This window comes from Strix uralensis, chromosome 15 (genome assembly GCF_047716275.1).
Source record: "Strix uralensis isolate ZFMK-TIS-50842 chromosome 15, bStrUra1, whole genome shotgun sequence".
Classification (NCBI taxonomy): domain Eukaryota; kingdom Metazoa; phylum Chordata; class Aves; order Strigiformes; family Strigidae; genus Strix; species Strix uralensis.
In genome coordinates this window covers 8694272-8718827 of record NC_133986.1, presented here as the reverse complement: position 1 = coordinate 8718827, position 24556 = coordinate 8694272, and the positions used below count along the sequence as shown (strand labels likewise).

Here is a 24556-nt window from a genome sequence, read left to right as displayed (position 1 = left end):
CCTCTTTTATTTTGACAGTTGGAACTCATTTACATACTGCTGTTGTGAAACACCACAAAATATTTTAAACATTATTGAGATAGTGATGTAGGGCAGCTCGTTGAGAAAACTATTCAAGAAGGGAAGATTGGAGTAACTTCTTAATCTCAGTTTTAATATATTAAAATATTTTATTCATAAACTAAAGCAAAGTGCTGGGTAGTTGTACAGTTTTTAAAACTTCCCTTTCTTCGTTCCCACCACATCCTGAAGTTACACTACATGATGGCTCTTGCTGTCTGCATCGGTACAGGCTTCACCAAAAATGCTGGATGACACAATCTGCATTTTGTGAGGAATTGCTCCTGGTGATCAATATCTATCTATTCTTGTCCACCATGCGTCTTTTCTGCTCAATTTAAGTTTTGTTTTTCATTTGTCTAAACTAGAAAGTAAGAAATGTGCTATCTTAGCAATTTGTGAAGTGTCATACGTACACCTGGCACATCTTAATATCTAAGAATAATAACACTTTTTAAATGCAGATGTCTCTAGGTCTCAGTTACAGACAGAGTACAATGTAGGAGCCAAAACAAGGTTGGAAAAAACTTTTCATTCATGCTACAACTTTGATTTCTCACAATAAATCTTGGGCTACTCTTCAGCTACTCACTGTTCATGGATCACTGACAAAATCTAGGATGAATTCGATTTTTGCAGTTAACTTGTAAAAGGGTTGAGATTTCCATCATGTTGTTTTAGCCCACACAAAATAGTTCAGGATGGTATAAACCATGCATTTTTTTGATGGGAAGGGATCATTAATGACAGCATGCACAAATGTTAAATTACTCCCATCTAGGCATCCTTAATGAAAGTTAAGTATTCTTCCTTTGTCACAGTTATACTGAAATTCAGTTCTTATGGATGAGAGGGAGTGCAGGATGCAGTGGAGAATGATGAGAAGCAAAAAATATTTCTGATCTAATGAAGAATAAAGTTTTCCTTGCTTCATATTCCAAGTAGTATTCTTAATTTAAAAGTGGGGAAATTACAATATACAGTTAAAAACATGCAGAAGATAGGAGCTACAATAATATGTGAAAGTTTTATTGTTTTACTAAACATGACATTTTGTTTTGCTCCTTTAAAGATATATGACTGATGGTGGTCTGGGCCTCTATACTCGAAGGCTAAACCGTCTGCCTGATGGCATGGCTGCAGTGCGGGAGACGATGCAGCGTAACACTTCACTGGGACTAGGAGATGCTGACAGGTAAGGTCTCATCCCGCAAATACTTGCGTATAATGGATTATTTGTTTCACGCTGTATTTAATGCTTATGGAATCTATGAGATGAAATAGCTTTGGCAATTCAGATACTGAATAGGTGGATATAAGCTTCTCCAGGGTATTTTAGGCTGACAGAGGTGTCAGGATAAATGCTGGCTTTGTGTCTTCTGATTGCTCTGCTGAAATCTTACCTGGGATTTTGTGAACAGAACGCAACACAAGAAAATGTAAACCTTCTATTTTAATTGTGTTTGAAATAAAAAAGACCTAATTGTCTTCTTATTTCCACTGATTCTTCCAAGTCCAGTGATTCAGTGTGAACGGTCAAGGCCAAAGGTCAAGAACTAGCTGACTAAAAATCCATAATTTATGGGAGTGCAATCATAAAGAAAGCTGGGGAAATGGACAGTAATGAGACCTGTATTCTGTTAGAGTTGAGATAAATGGGTTAAATACTTTTGCTTTTAATGGCATCAGCCTATTGCTGCTTCTTTCCTTTCCAAACCCAAAGCCTGATGAGCATTACTGTTGATGTAGTAAGTGAACTTTGTATTCTTTTTCTTCCATAAGGGGCCCCTAAGTATAAAACATGGATTTTGAGTTACAGGTTTGAAGCAGTTTCTGAACTGAAAGTTTTTTCTCCTTTTGTTTTGTTATCGATAAGTCTTTCCTGGGACATAATGCAGTTGACTGTGTTTGATATGACTGATACTTTCTTGGTAGTGATGCACAGATTACTAAGGAAATACAAGTGATGGAGAATGTAGCCTTGTGTTCAAAGAAAACCATACTAAATTTGCTTTGGTGTTCTCTTGATATTAGTAAAGAGCAGGATGGTAAATCAAAACAAAAGAGCTAAAACCTTTCAGAGAACCTCAGCTCAGTTTCAATTACCAAGTCAACATATGCTTGCCAGTTGCAAAACATGCCTGGATTTTTCAAGAGCTCATATCTCTCTCTCTCTGAAATTTGCAACTTGAAACCCATACTCAGCCAACAGTGCTCGCTCCTGGTTGACGGTGGGTGAAGGCATTGCTGCCTGGTGATGCAACCAAAGGCTAACCAAGTATCATCCTTGTCTGTTGCTGTGGCTTCTGAACATTGCCACATTAACAGAAACTATCTGTTTACAATACAGAATTGGTCTAATATAAATTATATTATTGTTTAAGTAACAGTCAGCCTTCTGGAGAGCTAGTGATACATTCCTCGTCACTGATTCCTTCCCCCATCCAATGTTTTCTGTGCTTACAACACTTCCTCTTGGCATGTAAATTATTCTCATATTTTATTTGCTAAACTCCTTCCCTGAAGACACCACACATCAGGACCAATTATGTATGTTCAACAAGAGAAACTATTTGTGTGTTTAAATATATCCCACTTAGAATGGGATTGTGATACACTGAAATGCAATCCCTAGTTTATGTCAATTGTTTCAGCTTCTCTCAGTTCACATGGAGGGAACGGACTTTACACACAATAAAGACTTCGTATGGCTCACAATTTGCTGCAACGTGAGATCACAGAAAAATTACCCTTGGTCCCAGGGTTGCTGGCATTATTATGTGTTGTTTTGATTTAGTCTGTTCTATTTAGAATGTAAGCCTACTCACCTTATGCAGAATTTTCTGACAATAGGGTAGTGATTTGAAAATAGCTCCTCTTTGGTTGCTGGGTGATCATGACGTGCAGTTTAAACAAAAATTTAATCTCGGTTTGAGCAACAGTTTTCCAGGGTGAAAATTGGCATAAGAAAAAGGATTTGAATAAAACGCAGTAATGAATCGCTTTCTTCTTTCTGTGAATGGAGGCAGCAAGCAGGAGTGCTGAGTTGGTTTATTAGTACACCTAGAAAACGTATGAAGATTACATTTAACTTGTTCAAAGCAGATGTTAATTGAATGCATGGGAGAACGAGTGTGACAGGCTACGAACCTTAGAGTATAAGGTTAATCATTAAAAAGTTATCAGAGGCATTTTTGCAGTATGCTTACTTGTTTAGTTTCTTGTGTTATTGTAGAAGTTTAGTTGTGAAGCTTTTACTCATTGGCTCTGGTAACATAAAAGAGACCTTAGAAGGTACATTTTCCCCTGCAGCAGGGAAATCCAAACAAGGCAATTTAATTTAATGCTTGATTGCAAGGTTAATGGAATCATTGCACAACACAGCTGAGCTTATTTATTCACTTTGAGACAATTTGTGTTTGCATAGAACAAAGGCATTTTTAATGAAAAAAGGCATTAAAAATGCCTTTTTATTTAGTTTGTGATTTTTTTTTTTTTTAGGGTTGCAAATTAGCCACCTATGGGTTTGTCTCTTCTAGATACGTGGGCTTGGTGTGTACCATCTGATTATTTAAGTTGATTTCACATTGTCAGGTGCAGCTCCTTGATCTGACACTAAATTCTGCCCTTACTGTTCTATATGTAACTTGCATTTATACATATAGATAAGAGGGAAGAAATTTGAAACTTAGATTTGAGTAAATCTTTCTGTAATTGCTTGCTTGTATAACCTATTATTTAGACAAAATAATTCAGACCTGTGCTGATTTTTTCATATCCTTGTGAATAGGACAGGATACTATATTAATGAATGTGAGCTTGTCAAGAGTAACTTTAATGCTGTTATTAGGGAAATGTCTGTATGTCTTTTTTAAAAATCCTCCGTGATGAAGTGCTTAAATAACTACTTCCGAGCATGGTTAACTTGGATTGTTTTCCTTTTACAGTTTAATTTGAGGTTGCATTCATTACATGTCTTTGCATAAGAGTATAAGGCATAAAAAGATCTTCCCAGCTTCTGACTATGAGGACCTGTCTCAGCAGATAGCAGGTTACATTGTCTTGGTACTTCCAACAGCTACAGCATTGGTGGGCTGTAGGTAAGACACGTCTGGGGTGTTGAGCATACTCTTCAAGAGTGTTTCTGTATCATGGTTCAGATCTATGACGACTGCAATGACAGTCTTGTCACACTCTTAGAGACAAGACCATATTCAGCCTAACTCTTAGGACTTGTGACTGAAGCTGACTCCTGGCAGTCGCTAGCATTTCCTGCTTTTGGCAAAATTTTTGGATAATCCCAGAGGAGACTGTGGAACCAGAAGAGGAGATGGCCAGGAAAAAAGAACTGAAAGTAAAGCAGAAACCGAGCAGAAGAACAGAGGACATTCCATGCAGAGCACGGATATATCACTATTAATAAGAATTTCACTGAATGCAGATTTTTTCAGATGCTATGCTTTATAGTAATTTCTACAAATGGTAAGAATTACAGCTTTCAAAAATAGCTGAAGAGTAGTATTTTGCTGTTATTTTGCATTTTATAAAAACAGATTAAGGTTATTTATATGTGTCTTGGCTGAGGTAGTAGACAACGCTTCACATGCATTCATGGAGTAAAACCCTTTGACTGGAGTATGTTTAAATTCACTAATTGCAATTTAATTTCTTGAATACTGTTACAGCGATGAGATTACTGAAAATATGGGTTAGCATTCAGGGCTGGAGGGAGATTGTTGGGCTGCCTTCATAACCATGAGAACTTCAATCAGGCTTCAGAAGAGCTGAAAAGCAAGTTGAAGCAAGCTATCAAGTTGGGGGCAATATTGGCCTGTTCTGAAAAGGGGGGAGAGAAGGAGATGTCACTGCTTTTGGAAGGAGGCAAATTTCACTGAAAGCAAGATTACAGACACTGTGCTGATGGGTATCACATAAGAAGCTGTATCAAATTTTCTTCTTTTTAGGTGCTACTTTATTATAGACCATGGAAAAATGTTACAATATCCTTTATTGTAGACCATGGAAAAAAGAAAATTTTGGTAAGGTATCCTTTATGTAGTTTTATAGTAGGATAAGACTATTTTAAGTCCTGAGCATGTATTTTCAGTTTTTCTTCTTAACTGAGACAATGCAGCTAAGATTAAATGAAGGTGTCTGCATTTCTTGGCTTTACAAATGAGGAATTCAGTCCTCCATTCACAGAGAATATCTGTTAGCAATACTACCCCATTACTGCCCATCTCACCATTACTGTGGTTTTGCTACTCTAGCAGTGGTAACATGATGCATAAGAAAAGGTGAAAAACAGAGAAAATTTGTCTGGAATAGACACGTATAGGCACATAGACTGCATAGTCTTTGTCTTAAAATGTTAAAACATGACTGGGTTATATCTTAAACATCAGATGGACCCAACTGTTGTAAAACTACGTAGAAATAGATATGGCAGTGGAATTCCCATCATCTCCTTCCTGCACAGCATCTCCTGCTCCTGCAGTGCTCCCTCAGGAGCGTTGACATAAGTGTTTGTAGAGTTTCACAGTAAATGAACTTGCAGGGAGATTCATCTGGTATTTTATGTGAATGGGTTTGTGGAGGGAGGATGTCCTTTCTGTCAGGAGGAGGTATATCCATTGAAATCATCTACAGACCTCAGGAGATCTCAGCTAAAAAAGTTGCTGCCAAGCTGTTACCACTCTACCAGGAAGATTTTGTGCCATCAGTTCACAGTTCCTTCACTTCCAGAAAGCCCTGGCAATTGTACTTGCATTCAGTTGTTATGACTAAAATAATTTATAAATTCTACTTTTCCCTTCTAGGGTTTTTTTGGTTGGTTTTGTTTGGGGTTTTTTTTTTGCTAGGACAGTGGAAACCCCTATATAAGGATCCTATGTACTAATTAAGTATAGTTTTCGAGAAAATAATTTAAAAGTCTCTAAATTGTTTTAAGATAATATAGATCAGAAAGTAAGTGCCAACACCTGAGCTTTCATTGCTCACTGTATCTGCGCTGTGAATCACTGCGATCTGTAAATATATGCCCACATATAGTGGCTTAACAGCAAGGTCACAGGACTGGTGAAATTATTCGTGCCTAACAGACCTTCTACTCTGCTGGACCATACTACTTCTTCTGAATATGCAAGCTGTACCTTAGTACCTATAGATACCTATCTCTCTGTCTTTGAAAGATCCCACATTTATCTTGAAAACTGACTCGCAGAAACAGGGAAATTCACATTGCAAAGATGCTTTGAAGTTTATGGCCTTGGGATCTGCTGATTAGAATCACAATACCATATACTTCTATTTTCCAAGGAATTTTTTTACAAGCTGCAATCCAAAGTGAGTTTAGGTTATATAAAGTAATTGCAAAGTTAAGCAACAAATAGTAGTTGAAAGCAAAGGTATAGTAGCTATACCCGAGGGCTGAAATTATCAGTACCAAGGTTAGTCAAGGGAAGCAATGTCTTTTGTCAGATCCATTTCAGTGGGCTAAAGATGACAAACTTCTGGGCACGTAAGTTTTTCTTCAGGTCTAAAACAGAAGCAAAAATTTTCATTACTAAATACAAGTTGAAGAACAGTTGCTCTAAATTTACCAGGCTGTGTTAGTAGTTTAGACTAACTCTTAAAGGCAGACAATACCTACAAATCTGAGGAAGATTTAGCAAGGAAAGGTATGATGTGATGTTTGTGTGCTGTAGAAGAGAGAGATTGATGATTTATCACCTGTATAACATGGAGCGGTTGAGTGGAGAGAGGGATCAAATTATTACAGGCTGTAAAGGCTGTCCCTTTATTGAATCTATGGTTTTTAATATCTACCAGAGTTATTATTTTAATACTCTGGTTTATTCTTTGAAGATGCTTTATAGAACTCCTTGAAGATGAGAAGGAAAAGGTCAGAGATGAAGTGGTTTTGTGAGAATTGCCCCCCTTGGGTAACCAGGTTCTTCTCAGCTTTGTGGTTTGCATGTGAGTTCACTCAGTGGGCACAGTAATACTTTTTTTTTTTTTTTTTTTTTCCTTTTTTCCATGCACATACTTCTGGGCTTATGTATAGTACACTGAATGAAGTATACTGTATTCTGGGAAGTACTTATGTAGGATTTGGTGATAGTGTCATTTCTGTTTAGAGAGGTGTGATGGAATGGAGGTATGTTGGACACACTTGTTTGTTTCTCAGGCTTGGTCTAATTTTACTCATTGCATGATGATCAGCAGAGTTTGTTTCTAACAATCAACTTAGTGAGGTTGGGAACTCCTTGACGGCTAGAGTTTTGAGGAGGCTAGAAAGAGTTTTGAGGATGACTTAAGGAAGTAGATAATTTTTAAGCAGAAATTGTATTTGTTTAAAAATTTCTATCCAGGTTCTAGATTATCATGTCATGTAGCAATAGCAGATGTATGATTGATGTGAGGGGGTTTGGTACTTGAAGCAGTTTTGTGCCTATTAGTTAACTGACTTTTTGTAAAATGCAATCTGTTTTCCTATGGGAGAAGTCCCTTTTCCATGTATCCATGGCCACAAAGCAAAGCAGATTTTGCTGCAGGTAGGACCTACATGTGTACAAGTCAAGAATGATCCTGTTCTTCTCTTTTAGCTAATACTCTTTTAGTAGCTCCACAGGCTGACAAGCCAGTTGAGAGCAGTCCCTTGCCTTTCTCAAGAACTTTGTTTCAATTAGGAGGTACAGTTCTACCACTCAACACTAAAAACCAACCAGCCAAACAAAACACCCCCCAATTGCAAGCTGTTCTCTCCAAAATTAGTAGATTAGGCAATCTTTACATGCTTGGCTGTCACTACAGTTTTAAATCCCTTCTTCAGAACTGCTTTTTTGCTTAGATGTAAAGACTGAAGAGAGAGGCTGGATCTAGGCTTTAAAAACCGCATTTCTTGTTGAAACCTTTTTCCTCATGTCATGCCCGTTGCTGTGATTCTTATTCTGCATTCCTTTATATTTTAGGGGGTATCTGCACCTCTGCTCTAGCATCTAATTAAAATGCTTAAGCCAGGAGCTGAAGTTCACTACGAAGCTGATGAAAGGTGGCAGGTGGCTCAAGGGAGCAACTCGTCATAGCTAAGTTAGGACTTTGGTTTTGCCCATATATTCTACTATGGACAGTTTGTCTCTTCCCCTAGAAGGTTGCACTGTGGCGTGTGTACAGGTGAAGAAGGGACCTTACATCTTCTAGAATTGTGAATACTGATTCTGTGGAAATAGGAGGAGCTGCCTGATTTAAGCAGCTGAATAATTTGCATCTAGGGATGGCAAAAATCATGATCCTACACCACTGGAACTAGATTTTCCTGAAGTGACATTTCCTTTCATACACACCCACTTTATGTGTATTAGTATAAAGTTGATCTAACGACTGATTTGGAGTCTCTTCAGAAACCCTCAATATTTCTGGTTCCATTGCCAGAGGTTAGCACTGTCTTTTCTGTTGTATGAAGTGGCTTTTAAAACACTTTAGGCATGTGGGAAATTAAGCTTGTATTCCAAGGGTAAACAAGATTGTAGATACAAAGACCATTTTGAACTGTATCAGGGTCTTTGTGCTTTGCATGACAAACCGAAGAATGTGAAATGCTTGCTGACATAGTGCAGACTTTGTTATTTGGTTTTCCATGTCGAATGGCAAGAGAGTCAACATAGTCTCACAACTGACCTACACCAGTAACCTCTGAGTTTGGGATTTGGAGATTGAATAGATAAAACTAATAGCAGACAGCTGTCAGACTCCAAAAGAAAAATCTCAGTTTGGGGCTCTTTGACGAGCGTGGAAGCTCATTGTGGCTGTAAAGCAAATTTCAAGACAGATGATTTTTTCAAATATTGTGTGTATTACTAAATGTCTCATTACCAGAAAAACTAAGATTCTCCCTTTGGTCTTTGTTTGCCCTTCTTGGTTTGTTGGAGCTTTGAAGTTGTCTGTAATTGTACGGAAAAACTTCATTAGAATTTTTCATAAGGTTTTTTTGCTTCTGTTCTACAGCTATGTATTCTCTTGTGATTATAATAATACTCCGTTAGTAATGACTTACATGTTAATAGGAACGTTAATGTTAATAGCCAGACTCTTAAGCTTTCTGTTTAGTGGCTGAATGTTTCCTGTAATTGTATTGTTTGGAAAATGATATCAAAATTCTGAGTCCAAATATAGGATGCCCGTGTCTTTGTGCATGCTCTTCTGAGCTTTGCTGGAGTTTTTAGTTTGTTTTGGGTTTGTTGGTTTTTTTTTTACTCTATTGATTATGTTTATCGAATATTCAGTCATTTATTCCCAGTCTTGTCCCATCCAGTGAGGAGCTTTCAAACATGGCACTACAGATGTGGTGAGGGGACACCCTCTATATCATCAGTTAGAAGCCTCCAAGGAATTCAGGGTATCCAGATGCTTTGATCCATTTCCTATACAGGGACATGAGACTACTAACTCGGACAGCTAACTAAAATGTTTCAAGTTGGATGGTACTAATAGCCCTGTATATCCAATACACATCCACATCTGCAGCACAGCGGGAGGAGCTGTAAGGTATCACAACTTTGAGCTCGTATTTAAAATGCTATGTATTTCATAAGCAGTCATCTCCTTCACCTGTCCTGAATGGCAACTCCTGTGTTAAGAAGGTAATCAAGTAAAGGAGATACTTCTGGGATGACTGATGTGAAAAGAAACCAAAGTGTCCCTGACCTAGCACTCCTCGAGGCAGAAGATATTTTCAGCTAAAATGAAGGTGCACTCCCTGTTTCCATGGCTCACAAAGAGGTGCACTGCCTTCCCTCCTCTCACAGACCTTACCTCCCAACTGTAACTGAGTTTTCATAAAGAAGGGAATGTCTCATTTCCCATGTACATCTACACAGACAGAAGTGCAGAAATCGGGGTGTATGGACCATGTAGAATGAACGTCTGTCCCCACTGGAAGGACTTTCCAGCTCTGGAGAGCAGCTGTGCTGCATTTTGCAGAAGAGGTGTTGAGGGAGTCGAGTGGCAGGGACAGAAGTGCATAACTATATTATTGCTGCCCCAGGATTCTTGGAGCTACTGTATTTATATCAGGCTGTTCCTTGGTGCCACGATAGCTTCCTTGGTGGCCAACAAGCTATTCCATACTGGGGCTCCATACCCTTCTTATCTGTGAGTCCTGTTCTGCTCAGCTTCCTCATGGTATAGGGATTTTGCAGCACTATGATAACGTGACTTTGTGACCTTTTTATGACAGCTAATAGGATTCACAGTGAAGTTGAGACTCCACAGAACAAGTAGTCACTTCGCTCCTGATCTTTCGGAGTTGAGCACCAACAGCCTGAGGCTTAAATGGCCCAGTGTTAACACAGCTCCATGGGGCTTAAAAATGCTCTGCTATTATATAAACAGGCATTAGGGCTTTCACATGATAGTCTTATGTTACTAAAGTATATACAGTTAAATATACATTTGGCCAGGATAAATGATTCCAGCACTACAGTGGGAACACTTGGAGCTACATTGTGCTGTTACAGCAGTATTATGAGAACGTGTGTAATATGTTTTTATTAGTAAAAGTTTTTATATTCTCAGTAAAAATAAAGCATCTAATTTTGCATCTTGATTGCTGCAATTTGAGACTAATTAATTTGACATTAGTGATACTGGAACAGTGTGAAACCTGTGTGCAGAGTTAGCACGGGGAGCCGGAGTAACTACCACATAGCTAGAGGCTATGTTTATGTGTGTCCAGGTATATATGGTCAATAAGTAGCCAGAGGATTGACGCTAAACACTGGAAGTCTGATTAGTGCCTGAGCAAAGTCCAAGGGCTGAGGTCAGCTCTTTTTAACTATATGATTTTTTTGTTGTTGTTGTTTCTTAACTGACAAAGGCTCAGCTCAGCAGCTACTCTGGAGTTGCCATGTGCTCTCATCAGCCCCAAGTAATATTTTTTATCTTTTTAATCTAATTTTAACTTTAAAGTTTATCTTCTCTGATTATGTTTTTAGCCTAAGTTAATTTTCATATATATCAACTAATTCATTCGTTTTGGTTCAGGGGAAATGAGCAAACCACCTTGAGTGTTCAAAAAGGTTTTATTCCTCTTTCATGTTCTTTGTCAAGATTGATTTATTCTTGTTATGAAACTTGCAGCTAGAAATACTCTTCGTAACATGACTTAATGCCTTAAACATCTCTTTGAAACTATTGGTGTTATTTGATACTATCTGATGTGCACATGCGTAGTTTTATGTTTCATTTGCATTTTTATGCAAAGATTTAACACTTATTTTCAGAGATGTCTGAAACATAATGTTGCATTTGCAAAACTGAACTGGTTTGAATGCAGAAGGGATGAAGGGAATATTATCAGGAAATAGCTAGAGATGTATTTGTAGACAACTGTATATCTCTGTGGAAAGAGAGGAAAGGGAAAAGGAGAAGGAAGAATCACCATCATGAGCCTCTGGGAAAGTAGTATGAGTGTCCTGTGCCAGCTGAAGTTCACAGAGGTTATGTTCATCCAGGAAAGCCTTATACTCCACTTAATCCATATTTTGGGACTGTGTGTATTCTCTGTCTGCTCCTACATAGAGAATTTATCCATCTGTGCTTTGAGAGCATTTCTGAACCAAAGGACTCATAAGATAGATCGGGTGGTGGCAAGAAATCTGCATGTATACATATCTAATATGTTAAATGTGCATGCAAAAGAAAGACAGAAATTTTCTGAAATCAGAAGACTCTGATTTCAGATTGAAGTCAAGATATGAGTTCTGTGCCCTGATTTCTGTTGAAATTCTTTGTTGTCTTCTAATGATAACCACTAAGCCATTTTTTTGTTAGTATAGATTCAAAGCAAGTATGCCATATGGCAACATGAAGTTGCTTGACATTCCTTTTGGTCAAAACCTGCTGGGTGGTTTGGCCTCCAACACCAACATCCAGAAGGTAGAAACAGAGGTGTCTTCCATGCTGTGGCTTAGAGTTTGGGTCCCTTTCTGCAGTAGCTTCTGAGTGTTTCTTGATTTAGTGACATTCTGTTTCTCTCTCTCACCATGTTTTTATGGGCTGACCTTACATTAGTTGTAATGAGCTAAACATGTGACTGATAAAATAATCATTCTTTCCTGTGAGTCATGCCATATGTTTTCCCTAGTCTCCACTACCACAATTCCAGTCATACTTGACCCAGTTATTTTACCTTTCCTACATCTTCCCCTCTGCTACCAAATTGTTTTCTCTTGCAGCCATTTATCTCTTTCCAGCCAGTGCATTATGCTTTCAATGGTGGGCTTTCATCATGTCTACCTTTGTCCTCGATGAATTACTGAAACCCAGCTTCATTCATGAAAAGTGTTTGAATCTTAAAGTTGCTCCCCACTTTGAATACATTCTCCTCTTATTTAATCACATCAGTCTCTGATTTCAGATCTGTATTTTAACACCATTGGAGTGAGGGAGCTTGCAGTACATGGCAATGCGGTTAAGTTTATTATGGCAATGTGTATGTTATCAAATCATTTAGGAACAAGGGATTATTTTAGAAAGAAAAAACTGAGAGCCAAAGGTAACTTATAGCTTGGCTAAGTGAGGCTGACTGAGATCATGGGAGGAGAACAAAACTTTCTTTGGACATTTTCAGGAACGGTGAATTGTAGCTATAACTTAAGTAGAATGGATTCAAGGGAGACAAGGAAAACATAGAATGATTGTAATAAAAACCTCTCTGGCACTTACTGACTTGTAACTAGTGTCTAGGAAGTCTGTCCTTTGTGTCTTTAAAAATCTTTATGAACCAAAGCACAATCACATATTAGAGGCAAAGTGGTTTTCCAGATGAATCTTTAATTATTAATACTGAAGGCAAGGACTTTCCTCATAGTTTGTTAGGTGTGCCTGTTACGATACAAAATAAGAATGCTTGCATTAATCTAACTAGTAATCTGGGTTTTCTTTCATCCTATCATCCCTTGTGCAGTTCACTTCATTAAAGTCTCTAAACAAAGATATCCAATGACCACTCCTTAATTCTAGAGGAATTCACTGAAATAGAGCTGTCTTTATCAGTACTAGTTTGTGTTAAGTCTTTGATAGCGAGGTGAGACACCATTTCACAGCTCAGCCTTAACAAGATGACCACATTCTGCCAATGTTGAAATAGGACAGAAAGATGAGAGGCTGGTTTAAAATTATTTTCATTTCATTATTGCACTGGGGTAGAACAGAAAATAAGAGTTTGAGGTTTGTTCTTTTTTTTTCTTCCCCTTACAGAGCAGTGATGCAGTGATTCAGGTTCTAATGTAAAAAGTCAAGTTGAGGTCTCTGCTGTGCCTGACTGGAGCAGGGATCTCAGTTTTGGCCTCCTCTATTTGGGTTGGTTTTTTAAGAACATTTCTCTCTGTCTCTCCTGCCAAATTATTTGCTGGAAATAATATCAATACAAGATACCAAAAGGTGTTAATTGGACTCTTGGCTGTTGTGGAGCCATCAGGTCACAGAAATGTGATGGAAAGAATTAAGGTTGAAGTCCTTGAACTCCCACATCTCCCCTGGATGATTTAACTATGAAAATTAACAAAGGGTCCAAGGGAGTCTTAGGGTTGTGAAGAGTTACGTTTTTTTATAAACCAACAGGATATTTAATTATTTTTAATCAAAAAATTCCAAACCATCTCTAAAACATTGCTGTAGCGGTAGCAGAACTGGCAGTTTGAGAGTTTTATCTAAAGCTTGCCAAAGTAGAGGAGGGGAGAGAGTGCCTGAAAACCTCTTTTTAACAAAATTAATTTCCGACTGGATTCCAGTTACTGCTTCTAAGCTGCTTTTGTGTCACCACTGTGGTGTAAAGGTGTTGTGTTTGGTTAGAAGGTAAGTCTATAAAGTTCTCAGCATCTCAAAGAAAGAATGAGTGGTAGGGAACAACTTGGGCCTATATACTTATTGCCTACGAAAAATGGCATTACCAGAAAATTGAGGTTGTGCTGTGACGAGCAGGCAGGGCTTCCCCAAGTAATAGGCATCATCATGGTAGAGCAGTGATTCACCTCTGCAGCAGATCTGTCTCCTGCAGTCAAATAAAAAGAAAGCAGGAAAAAAATCCCATCGTTAAAGGATATATCAAAATGTGTATTTACAGACAATTCAGTTCTGATACTTTCCTTCCAATTTGTCCCACATCTATTGTTTCCTTTTCCAGGCCCATTTGAGGCTTCTTGTCCCAGCTCTGTTGTTTTTGCACAGCAGGTCCCAGCCTTTGACTTCAGAGTTTCCACCTGGATTTGTTTTCCCTTTCCTTTTCTTTTTTCCATTTATTTTTCACATACAGTCTGAGCTTCCCTTCTTGACTTACTGTCCCTGTTCTCCAGGGCCCACCAGAACCAAATAAAAAATTTGTATTGCAAGACAAGGTTTCTCAGGGAAGATCGATATAACTTAATAGTAAAATCATGCATCTTTTCTAACAATACTCAGGAATTGTTGTGCTGTTTTTAACTGAGACCAAAGTCCATCCTTAGGTTGGCATGCAGCTTGGAAAACTTCAGGCCAAACAGCTCAATTTTGGCAAAATGATAAATAATTGAAATCATTCCCCCTGCTAATTATTTCATTACTGTAACACAGCCATCTCTGAAGCAGAGGGTGTAGCCTCAGAGAGAACAAACATGCAGCCTAAAACCCAGCAGGGCTGGGCAGGGAACAGTTTTGCAAGTTTTTGCTGTTAGAGAAATTCTAGGAAAGGTTAAAGAGTCCTGCAGAGACCCTGGGACCTCAGGACTTCTGCAGGGTAGGGAGAGGAGTGAGGAAACAGTGCCAGCACCAGTGATGCAGGCCTTCCAGCAGACAGGGCTAGCAGAACTGATCCAGCAAGAAAGCTTTGCTCGGACCTACCGGAAAAAAAAAAATAAAAATTGTGCTTTTTTGTTACATTTCATGGCTGGAATGATTAAAAGGTTAAATTCATCTGCAGTGCCATAGGAGGAGGGTGGCATGATACCTGCACAGTTGAGCTTTTGTTTTCTCCCACTTTATACCCATTTTATTCCTTAAAAAAAAAAAAAAAAAAAAAAAGAGAAAGAAGCCTAACTGCTTTTAACTTGTTATCAGTTAAGAATTAGAGAGAGATAATGTAGGTGAAGTTGCATATATTAACAGTTCATTTAAACAGCCGCAGTTCAGTCATGATGGGGGTGGGAGGGGAATGTAGCACCATAGGAGAGGCTCCGCTGAGCTTTGAACTGGATCAGATGCTTGAGGGCAATTAAACACACAAGATTTCCCCCTTTAAACAAAGGCACAGAAGGGAGTCTCCCTGTTTTCTGTGCTGTTAATCATCAAGAGGAGAGAAGAATGTGTAAACGAAGAAAGAAAAGATGGTGCTGTTTAAAGGAAGGATGTTGGACCCCAGCAGGATGCCTGCTTGAGTTGCATCTCAATAAATAATAAGCACTTGTTATGCTAATAGTCACTATTTTCAATAACACGATTTGCATACGGATCATCTGCATGTTAATTACACTGTGCACATTGCCAGTAATGCACATCTTAGGTTTTGTCCTTAGCATTTTCATTTGTAAAATGATGCATCACGTTAATGAATATTGCAAAGTTTTCTTGTGCAAATAAATAGCTAATACAATGAACAGCGGCATACCGGGCTAGATGGGCCCTGGAGATAACCACGCATACCAGAGACCTTTCTGGAAGGAGCCCAGGATTAGTGTCACTCTGGCACTGACAACATCTGTCCTTGCACCTGATTATAATGACAATAAAATAAAAGGGTACATGAATGCATGATAATGCAACGATGCATGATAGTAATTAACCCCGTGTTGGCTAATTACTGCGTGCATGCTTGTGTGTATTGCTGTGCCTTTATACCAGAGCATAAAGTTTAGTAGTTTTATACTGACTTTATGCCACCTGGGGGAGGACAGGTGAGACCTGGCTCTGTGGAGAGGTAGAATAATGTGAGCAGAGTTACTCTTTGGAAAATATTTGAACACGTGAATCAGAGCCATGTTTATATTAGAGATCAGCATCTTGTGACCAGAGTATTTCTGACTGGTAGGAAGACTGGACTTTCGGCGAGCTGGGTCAGAAGGGCAGCTCCACATATTCTTTCTTCTCCTCCCTCCTTTCCCACACATCTTCTGAATGCCTAGCATTTCTCATTTCATTACGCCTAACTGAAAGTTCCCACTTGTCTTTCTGACCTACTCACTTAAATGAATATGAGTAGAACTTGGCCCATAGGATGAGAGTACCTAGTGGTAGAAGTGAATGACGCCCTATAAAATGTAATGATGTGACAGCTGAGGTTGTGTCGTGCTGAATCTGCATTGCATCCAGACCCACTTTAGTACCTTCAGATGTGCATCTGTAAAGCATAATGCAGCACCAGTTCAGGAATCTCTGAACCATGTTTCATAGCACCGTGTAGCTATGCCTTCTGTATTTATAGCTGTGCTGATTTTTTTCTGATAGTATTTTGACACCACTGAGCACTGCTTTCCGCTTATTACTTAGAATGAAATAATTAAAAAAGAAAACCAAACCCATAGTATCTTGGGAAAAGATCTAAGAGTTGTTATCTGGCATTCCAGACTAAATATTTAACAAAGTTCATAAGGTATATAATAGAAATATTTACCTGTTAGGAAACTCTTAAGAATATAATTTACAAGTTATTACCAGATTAATTTTTTGGGTATCAGATAATCTATAAGGCACAGATGTTTGGAATTAGTAGTTCAGTTTCAAAAGAAAATAACTGTTAAATGCAATAGCTTGCCACATCAATATTCAGTTGTTGTTGCCATTGATGTTCCCACGTCCCATTGCAGCTCACTCTGCATGTTTTATAGTTATTATAGGATCTATAGCAATTGAAAGGATTTGCTCCTCCAGAGGAAAATTAATGGGTTTAATAATTTTGAAGAGGTGCTGCTCACTCAAGTTCACTCAGCACAAGCAGAACTGCGTGCAGCTCCCGGTTCCCCCCACAGCCTGCTGCCTGCAGGGAGCATCACGGGGTGCTGCACCCCACTGTAGAAGCTTGGCTGGAGCTGGGTGCAGGCAGCCTGGGGATGGCTGCACCCTTGATCCCTGGTGTGCAGTCATTACACTGTGCTGTCACCGCCGCAGCTGAGTGCTCAGGTAGGAGTTGGAGGAAGTGTTACGCCAGCCTGGCTATGCACCCATTAAATTTTGCTGTTCCTTCTGCAGATCCTCTGCTTCCCATGCCCCACGCTCTTCTGCACTGTAATTGCAGTAGTCCACTGTGTCTACACTGACCTTCACCCCTGGTATGGAAACAGTGAACCAAATTTGCCCAGTCGTGTACTAGTTACAATCTCTGCTCCAAGTGGCTTACCATGGGGGGGAAACTTTATGTCCCTCACCAGGAGGCTCATGGTCACTGTGGTTATTCTGAGGTAGCTTCTGCTGAGCATCTGTGAAGGGACAGAGATTTAGGTAGCATTGAGCTAGCAGACTCATCGTTGTTCAGGGGCACAGGCAGTCGTGGCAAACCCAACTGGTACAGTGCAGAGTCTAAACAACGTGTCAACTGTTATCATGTCCTTCTGGTGGAATAAAAGCAGAACATTTCACCCTTAGAGGCTTTCTGTGTTTGCAAGGAGAAGAGTTTTTTCTAAGTGCATAATTTTTGAGCAATGGAAAATACATTTTCAGTTTACTGATGTTGCAGCTAAAATGTTGACCTTTTGATAAGAGCAAGTCTACCATCTGAAATTTCCTCCAGACAAGCTTCCATAAAGCTGATATGTTAGCTACCTGAAGTGCGTGCTGCAATACTCTAATCTGGGTGACTGTTACTCTTCTCAGGTCGTCTACAGCTACGATTTTATTAGGGCTTAGTGAAGGTCAGAAGTTCACGTGGGCAAGTTGTGATTGCCACAGGTGTTTGTGAGATAAGGAGTTTCATGGACAGCATACTTCTCATCAGCTGTAATTTTCAAATATTAGTTTAAATTCAGTGTTTTATCTGACAAGCTTGGGGGTTTTTGTACTGCTTAATTAAGAATTTCTGTCTCTGAGCAAAAATATTGAGTCCATAAGAGTTGCCAGCATTACTCACAAAACCATAAAATGTAGAGCTAAGAAAGACATTTGTTTGAAAGTGCCCACCAGTCAGAGCTACTGTCTTGTAGGTGGTTTGATTCAGTTACCGTTTGTGTTAGGAAGATTATAAATTTAAAGAAAATTTAGTGGTTTTCTTAACCAGGCGTAGGTAACAGTGACGAGAAAAGTCTGCAATTCTAGATTGCATTAATAGTCTACTGTGAATTTGGAAATGGCAAGTTAGTCTATTTGACAGACAGTACCAGTAAGAATAAGAAAAAAGCAATTCACATGGGAAACCATGTTCAAAAGAATTGAAAGATTTTGCAAGGTAATCTGAGAAAGGGTCTTTTGACTCGGATACAATCTTCGGAACATTCTTGTGTTGTATGGGTGAAGTGGATCCCTTTGTTTTATTAGAAAAATGCAGACGGACTCTCAAAATAAAGGAAAATTAATTTTTGTTGAAGTTGAGGGTTTGCATCTTTGTTCTTTGCTCATTACTCAGTTGAAGTGTTTATGTGGTTTGAATGTTTATAGACTCAGTAATACAGAGGATTTGCAAACACAAGATCAAGCTATAATGATGCTAGCTTGATTTAGTAGTTCTACTTTAATTAGCATAAATGAGTTTACTTTTCTAGTGGGATGTATTAGCTTTTTAACAGCCACAGCAACAATAAACAACTGTAAATGTGGAGATACATCTAATTAGGGGGAGGCCGAAGCAATTAAGATGGGCAAACTCTATTGATCATAACTGAACAGGATTTGACTAAGACACCTATAGCTGACAAACAGTGCCATTTACAGTGGGCACCATGAGATGGTTAATAAACTGTTAATAAAATAACTGCTATTGATTAAGCAATAATGATTTTAATATTTTGTTGGGGGTGTGTGGGAGGGGAGGGTAAATCAAGTTTTGTGGGGCTTTTCAAAACCATACTACAGCTACCTGGAGAGCTGCTTATTCAACCAGAAGTATCTCAGTGTAGTTCTGTAGATACTACACTTGACATACCCTTCTTGGGCCTGAATGCATCCTCTGAGATAGTCCCCTGGTCCTGCTGGAGGAAACAGAACCTGTAATTCAAATATTATTTCTCTCTGAGCTGTTCTCTGCCTCGTTGGCCATGAAGAACTTTGCTCCTAGGTATGGGTTTGTATAGTTGCTTTCATATCTGATGTTTCTGTTCTCCACTGTAGTGCTTGTTGATGTCACGTTAGAAAGCTCAGAAAACAAACTAAATCATATACAGACATCTGTCATATATTTCTCCCAAAGCATTTTTCAGAGTCCTGAGAGAAAAGCAATCATGCCAGCTGCACTATTCTTATAACTTCTATGTTAGGGATCGAGTTGAAAATCTTAATGGTTGCAGAAGACAAGGTCTTACAACAAAGTAGAAGTAAACTGTTACTCTATTCAGCAGTTCAGATTGGAAGAATTAAATTTTTCCCCTTGGTCAATGGCATGTGTGTTAAAATCTGTGATTGACAGTGTTATGCTCTTTGGAAAGAGGACTGATTTTTATGGTTTGGAGAAGGACACAAAAGCAAATTCCATTTAAAACAATGGGAATGATATTTCATGCTTGTATTTCACTACATTAACTGTGTTATAAGATCAGATTTTTTTCCATTTTGTATAGACTGTTCTTACTAATAAGCTATTTGCCCTGTCATACATATTTTTGTTTGATTTGATTATTTGCTATATCTGGAAAAAATTAGCATAGAAAACAGATACAAAAGCATATACATGTGTATGTATAAATATGTTGATAGCATTTCTCGCTGAAGGAGTTTGAGACTTGATAAGACGTTTAAAACTAGAAACAAACATTTGGATCATCCGAATATAATGCCTGAATTCAGCATTCATTTGGAATTCCTCTCAGATAATAGCGTGCAAGCTGCACTGCTGCTCAGCATCCTCAGTTTTTATTGGATTATCTCCAGTTGCCTGCCTTTTTCTTTCTCCACTGCCACTAGAAAGTAACCATTTGTGTTTATTCACTAGGATGTGCTTACTCATTTGAAGCGGGTATAGTGAAAAGTATGCCTCACACTTGTGTCAACACAAGTGCTCCATGTAGGCTACTGCCATTTTTTAAACAATCTTTGAAGTAAATATAAAAGGTTATAAAACCATTTTTTTATCATATATTACACATACATAAATAGTCTTTTCTTCTCCATCAGACATGCATGTCACCTTGTTGGAGGAAGCTGTGTTTTTCTTTAACAGTTGGTCAGTGAAAATTCCTAGGAGTTAGATGCTAAGTCTGTCTCATGTTATTTTCCTGATGCATTATCAATGCAATAATCATGAATCTTACTCCAAATCATTAATCTTATCCCGTATTTTGCTTTTCTGTGTATGCACAGTCTTTCCAGGGCCAAAATCCCTACTCTTCACGTCAAGTGAAGTTTTGCTGTTAAGTGGCAAGGGACTAGAAAAATCTTGCCCTCTTTCCCTAAATCTGTGATGGGTCAGTTCCTTTGCATTTCTTACATACCCACACAGTAATGCACACTGATGATTCCTTTTTACTTTCTTCTGTACAACACTACCTATATGAGTAATTTTAACAAAATCCTAAAGTATTCTACACTACATTTGCTCACTTCTAAAAATAAATAAATCGACACCACTAGAATATAATGGCCTCTTCTCAGGGAAGTCTCTTACCCTTGCAGTTTAAGAATGTGAAGAAGAGTATTTTGTAGCATATATCCCTCATCAGTCTGCAAACTTAGTGCCTCTTTTGTTCAGCAGAACGAGGGGAATTAAAAAAGACATCTTCATTTTTCCAGACTCGCTTCTCCTGGCCCCCAAGCTCCCTTTGGAACCACAGTGAAAAGCCACAACTCACAGGGTTGTAGCAGCTAGGGTCTGTTTGTTACCGTTTCTCTTACTGTGGGTTTATGGTGCTTCCAGTGTTTCTCTGGATTTAATTAGAAATACCTTCCCAGGATTGACGATTACATATAAGTACAAGAAGTTGTTTTTCTTCTAAAAAATTTCACTTTAACAGGAAACGTAGTTTGTTTAGGTTGATACATAGAATTTTAGCCCTATAGTGTGATCTGTGATAGTTGTAATGGTGCAGCAAGTTGCTGTGTTCCTGATTTATTTTCTCATGCATATATTTCATCAATAAAAGTACTTTTAAAATGTATGTTTTTGTTTAATGTGCTTAAGTTAAAAGGATAGAAGTGTGTTCAAAAGCACGTTTGAGTCTGTTCAGAATATGTTTTGGCTTTACAAATATATTTTTTTCTCATTTTAATAATCTTGGTGTTCTTTAGGAGGACAGAAAGGAAAAAGAAGTCTTAAAAAATTACAGCTGAGGTCATTTTAAGGCATCAGTTTACCCGGTTGTAATGGAGTCTCTTCCAGGGTGAAGTGTGGCAGACGCTTCATACCACACATAAAACAGCTTACAAAGACCGTGAAGTGCAATGTCTTTATAGTCTATGCTGCTTGCATTACTTTTGTAGTCAGCAAATGCAGACATTTTGTAAGCTCCTTACTGATACATCTCAGCTAATGAGAAAAAAATACAAAGGAAATTAACATATTACAGTAAAACCCCAATTTCCAGGCGTTTTGATGTTCTCTAAGAGAGAGTTTGAAACGCAGCAAGATTTGTGCTGCTTTAACCTAGAATGCAAACCTGTAATTATGGTTTTGGGCCTTTTCAAATAAGAATCAAACCACGCGTTTCTTTGATAAGTCTCTTTTTTTGTTGTGTACAGTTTTAGCTCGGTTCAGGCGGTGAACACAATTCTTACTAAGATTAATGGGAATAGCACATGAGTGTGGGGAGAAAGAACAAGCAATTGGAGGTGCAATGATTTTATTACACCAAGTATTAGGACACTTTGCAGCCTTTTCTAAGCAGCTGTTCTTTAGGTAAATTAATACCTGGGGTCTCTTTACTTCTCCCCAGCTTTAACTACCATAAAAGAACTTAATGTAAAGCTGTTCACAGCTTATCTCACCCGATTGCTATGTGAAACTTCTAACACAAACGCTTTTATAAACTGCAGCCATAACACACTAATCTTCTGAACTTCCTGACCCATAAAACTATGATTATTACTACATGTAAAATTCATCTGGAAATATCCCTCTGTATTTAGTGTTATGGGTATTATGTTGCAAAATCCCTCCTCTTTTGCAGTGTAAGGGCTGCCAGGAAAACGAAGGACAATGGGGCTGTAAATTGGTGTATAGCGAGTAATGCTGTACCTTAATCTTGTGATTTTGGTTTTATTTGGAGCTGGTGATTCAACAGATGGGATGTTCAAATTCTTTTTTTTTCCCTAGGTTACCATTTCAGATTTGATTATTTTTGCAATTAGAATATTTTTGGCTGTTCTTATTTACGGGTCAGTCACTAATTTCGTATATACCCCTGTGAGCAGATAATTGAGAAACATCATGTTTGTGAGACCTACTTTGATGAAGACAGGAAGGATGTTAGAGATTAGAAGCAGCTTTGCTATTCCAGTTGTGATTCTTCTAAGTATCTGTAATATCTGAGAGTTATCTCTAGTAACTATTCTGTGATTAAAGTAATGAATGAGGAGCAGTTTATGGGATTTGTTAATAAAGGATATCAGTTAAAATCACCGGAGGCAAGAAAGACGGGATTAATAATAGTCCATGAGTATCTTCACCCTCATTTTCATTATGGATAATACATACTTTTTTTAAAAAAAAAGCTGTGTGATTCTTGTCTAATCTTCAACAGAAATAATGACATCTGCAGCTTTGCATTTATACATAGACACATCGCGAAGGGGGTGAGTTGACTGCACTCTAGGGTACAGACATACCAAAAAGCAGAAGAGTCATGTTTCTATCTTTTATTCACCACCAGACTAACTTAATATAGATAATCGTCCAACTGCAAAAAAAAAAAAAAAGGAATTAAATGAACAGCCTTTTTTCATTTTAAAACACAAACATTTGTGTTAAATGATGCTTTTCCCAAGCCGCTTTTATTATTAGTATTGTTCTAAATTACAAGTTGTCACATCCACCAGCCTCTAAATTACCAGTCCTCTGTGTTGCTATAGTAACACCGTGGCCACTAAAATATAGACTCCGGTGTAGAAAGGCAAGCTCAGACTGCGACTCATTTGTTTGAAGGTTTTGGCAGCAGAATATCTCCACAAAGTCTTTATTTTATAACCTTTGAATACTTGCATTTTAACTCTTTCAACTAAAAATGTTGTGCTAAAAGATGTATTTTATTTAAGATAGGATAGCCACGCTGAACAGAGTTAATAAATACATGGGTGTAGTTGACTTCTTTGGTTTCGGGCCAAATGATTGATGGTTTTCTTGAGGTGAGGCTAAGAGGACAACACGGTATTGTCTTCTCCACTTCCTCCATCTGAAAGGCTGCCTGTCTCCTTTTCATGATGGGATCCCTCATCGGTAACCCAGACAACAGAAATCTACGCTGGTTGAGTTAGAAATGTAGTGTCTTGCTTAGTGAACGAATCTGTCTGTAAAAATGGGAACGGACTTGTGTACTCCCCCCTTGGCTGGAAGTCAGTGTGTTGGTTAATGTTGATAACTCTATAAACTACAGCAAGAGTCAGTGTTTTGTGTGTGTCCCCATTTAAATAACAAAATATGATAAACACTGTAGGCTCAATCTTGAATTTAATCCCTTCTCCTTGTGCATATTACTGTAATATGCTCTTAATTTCATAAACTCAGACTTTTTTTTCCTAATCTGTTTTCTCCATTTTGAAGTCCAATTCCCTGACTTTCAGCTATTTGTCAAGTTCATCTTACCTCCTCACTGTGGCTTTACATCTGATAGATGTCTTTTTTCAGCCTCAGGCCACCTTCCAAGACCCCACCCCTAACCTCAGTTTCCTTATTCCAACTCCCTGTCCCCAGATCCTTCACACATCTACTTGTAGCATTTCTCCCACCAGCTCCTTTCAGCTTGCAGTGACCTTGAACCAGTCCCTTGGTTCTTCATCCACCCATGGGCTCCCTGACCTTTCCCCATAGTCTTCTACTCCAAGTACTGCCTTCCATGCCCAACTAGTCGGGGCTATCCAATGCCACTCTGTTTTCCATCATCTATGCTATTACTACCATTTCTGGTATTTCTCTTTTGGGGTACTTGTATCATTTGCTGCTCTGTGCCCATTAGCACGCTGCAGACTCCATGAGTGACAACTTTACGTGAGCTGCAAGTGACCAGCTTTCCAGTTCTCACTGTTTTCCAGGTTTTCTAATGTTTACAGGTTATGTTCATGCAGCATCTAGCATAAGGGTAATTAGTGCCTCTGAGCACTACTACCCACGGTAAATAGAGCTGGTGTAATTTCCCATATTAGAATAAAAAAATCCCATGTGTACGGCAGAATGCAGAGA

At 38.5% G+C, this 24556-nt stretch overlaps 1 protein-coding gene across 5 annotated transcripts in view; it reads left to right on the top strand.

Annotated features, from left to right (window-relative positions):
* The window catches only part of NAV2 (neuron navigator 2), a 423681-nt gene that overhangs the window by 332659 nt on the left and 66466 nt on the right, over positions 1–24556 (top strand). For all 5 annotated transcript variants that reach the window (XM_074884466.1, XM_074884468.1, XM_074884465.1 and 2 more), the window contains one exon: positions 1133–1255. In XM_074884466.1, coding sequence (XP_074740567.1) covers positions 1133–1255 — 123 coding nt within the window. The remainder of the gene's footprint in view (positions 1–1132; positions 1256–24556) is intronic.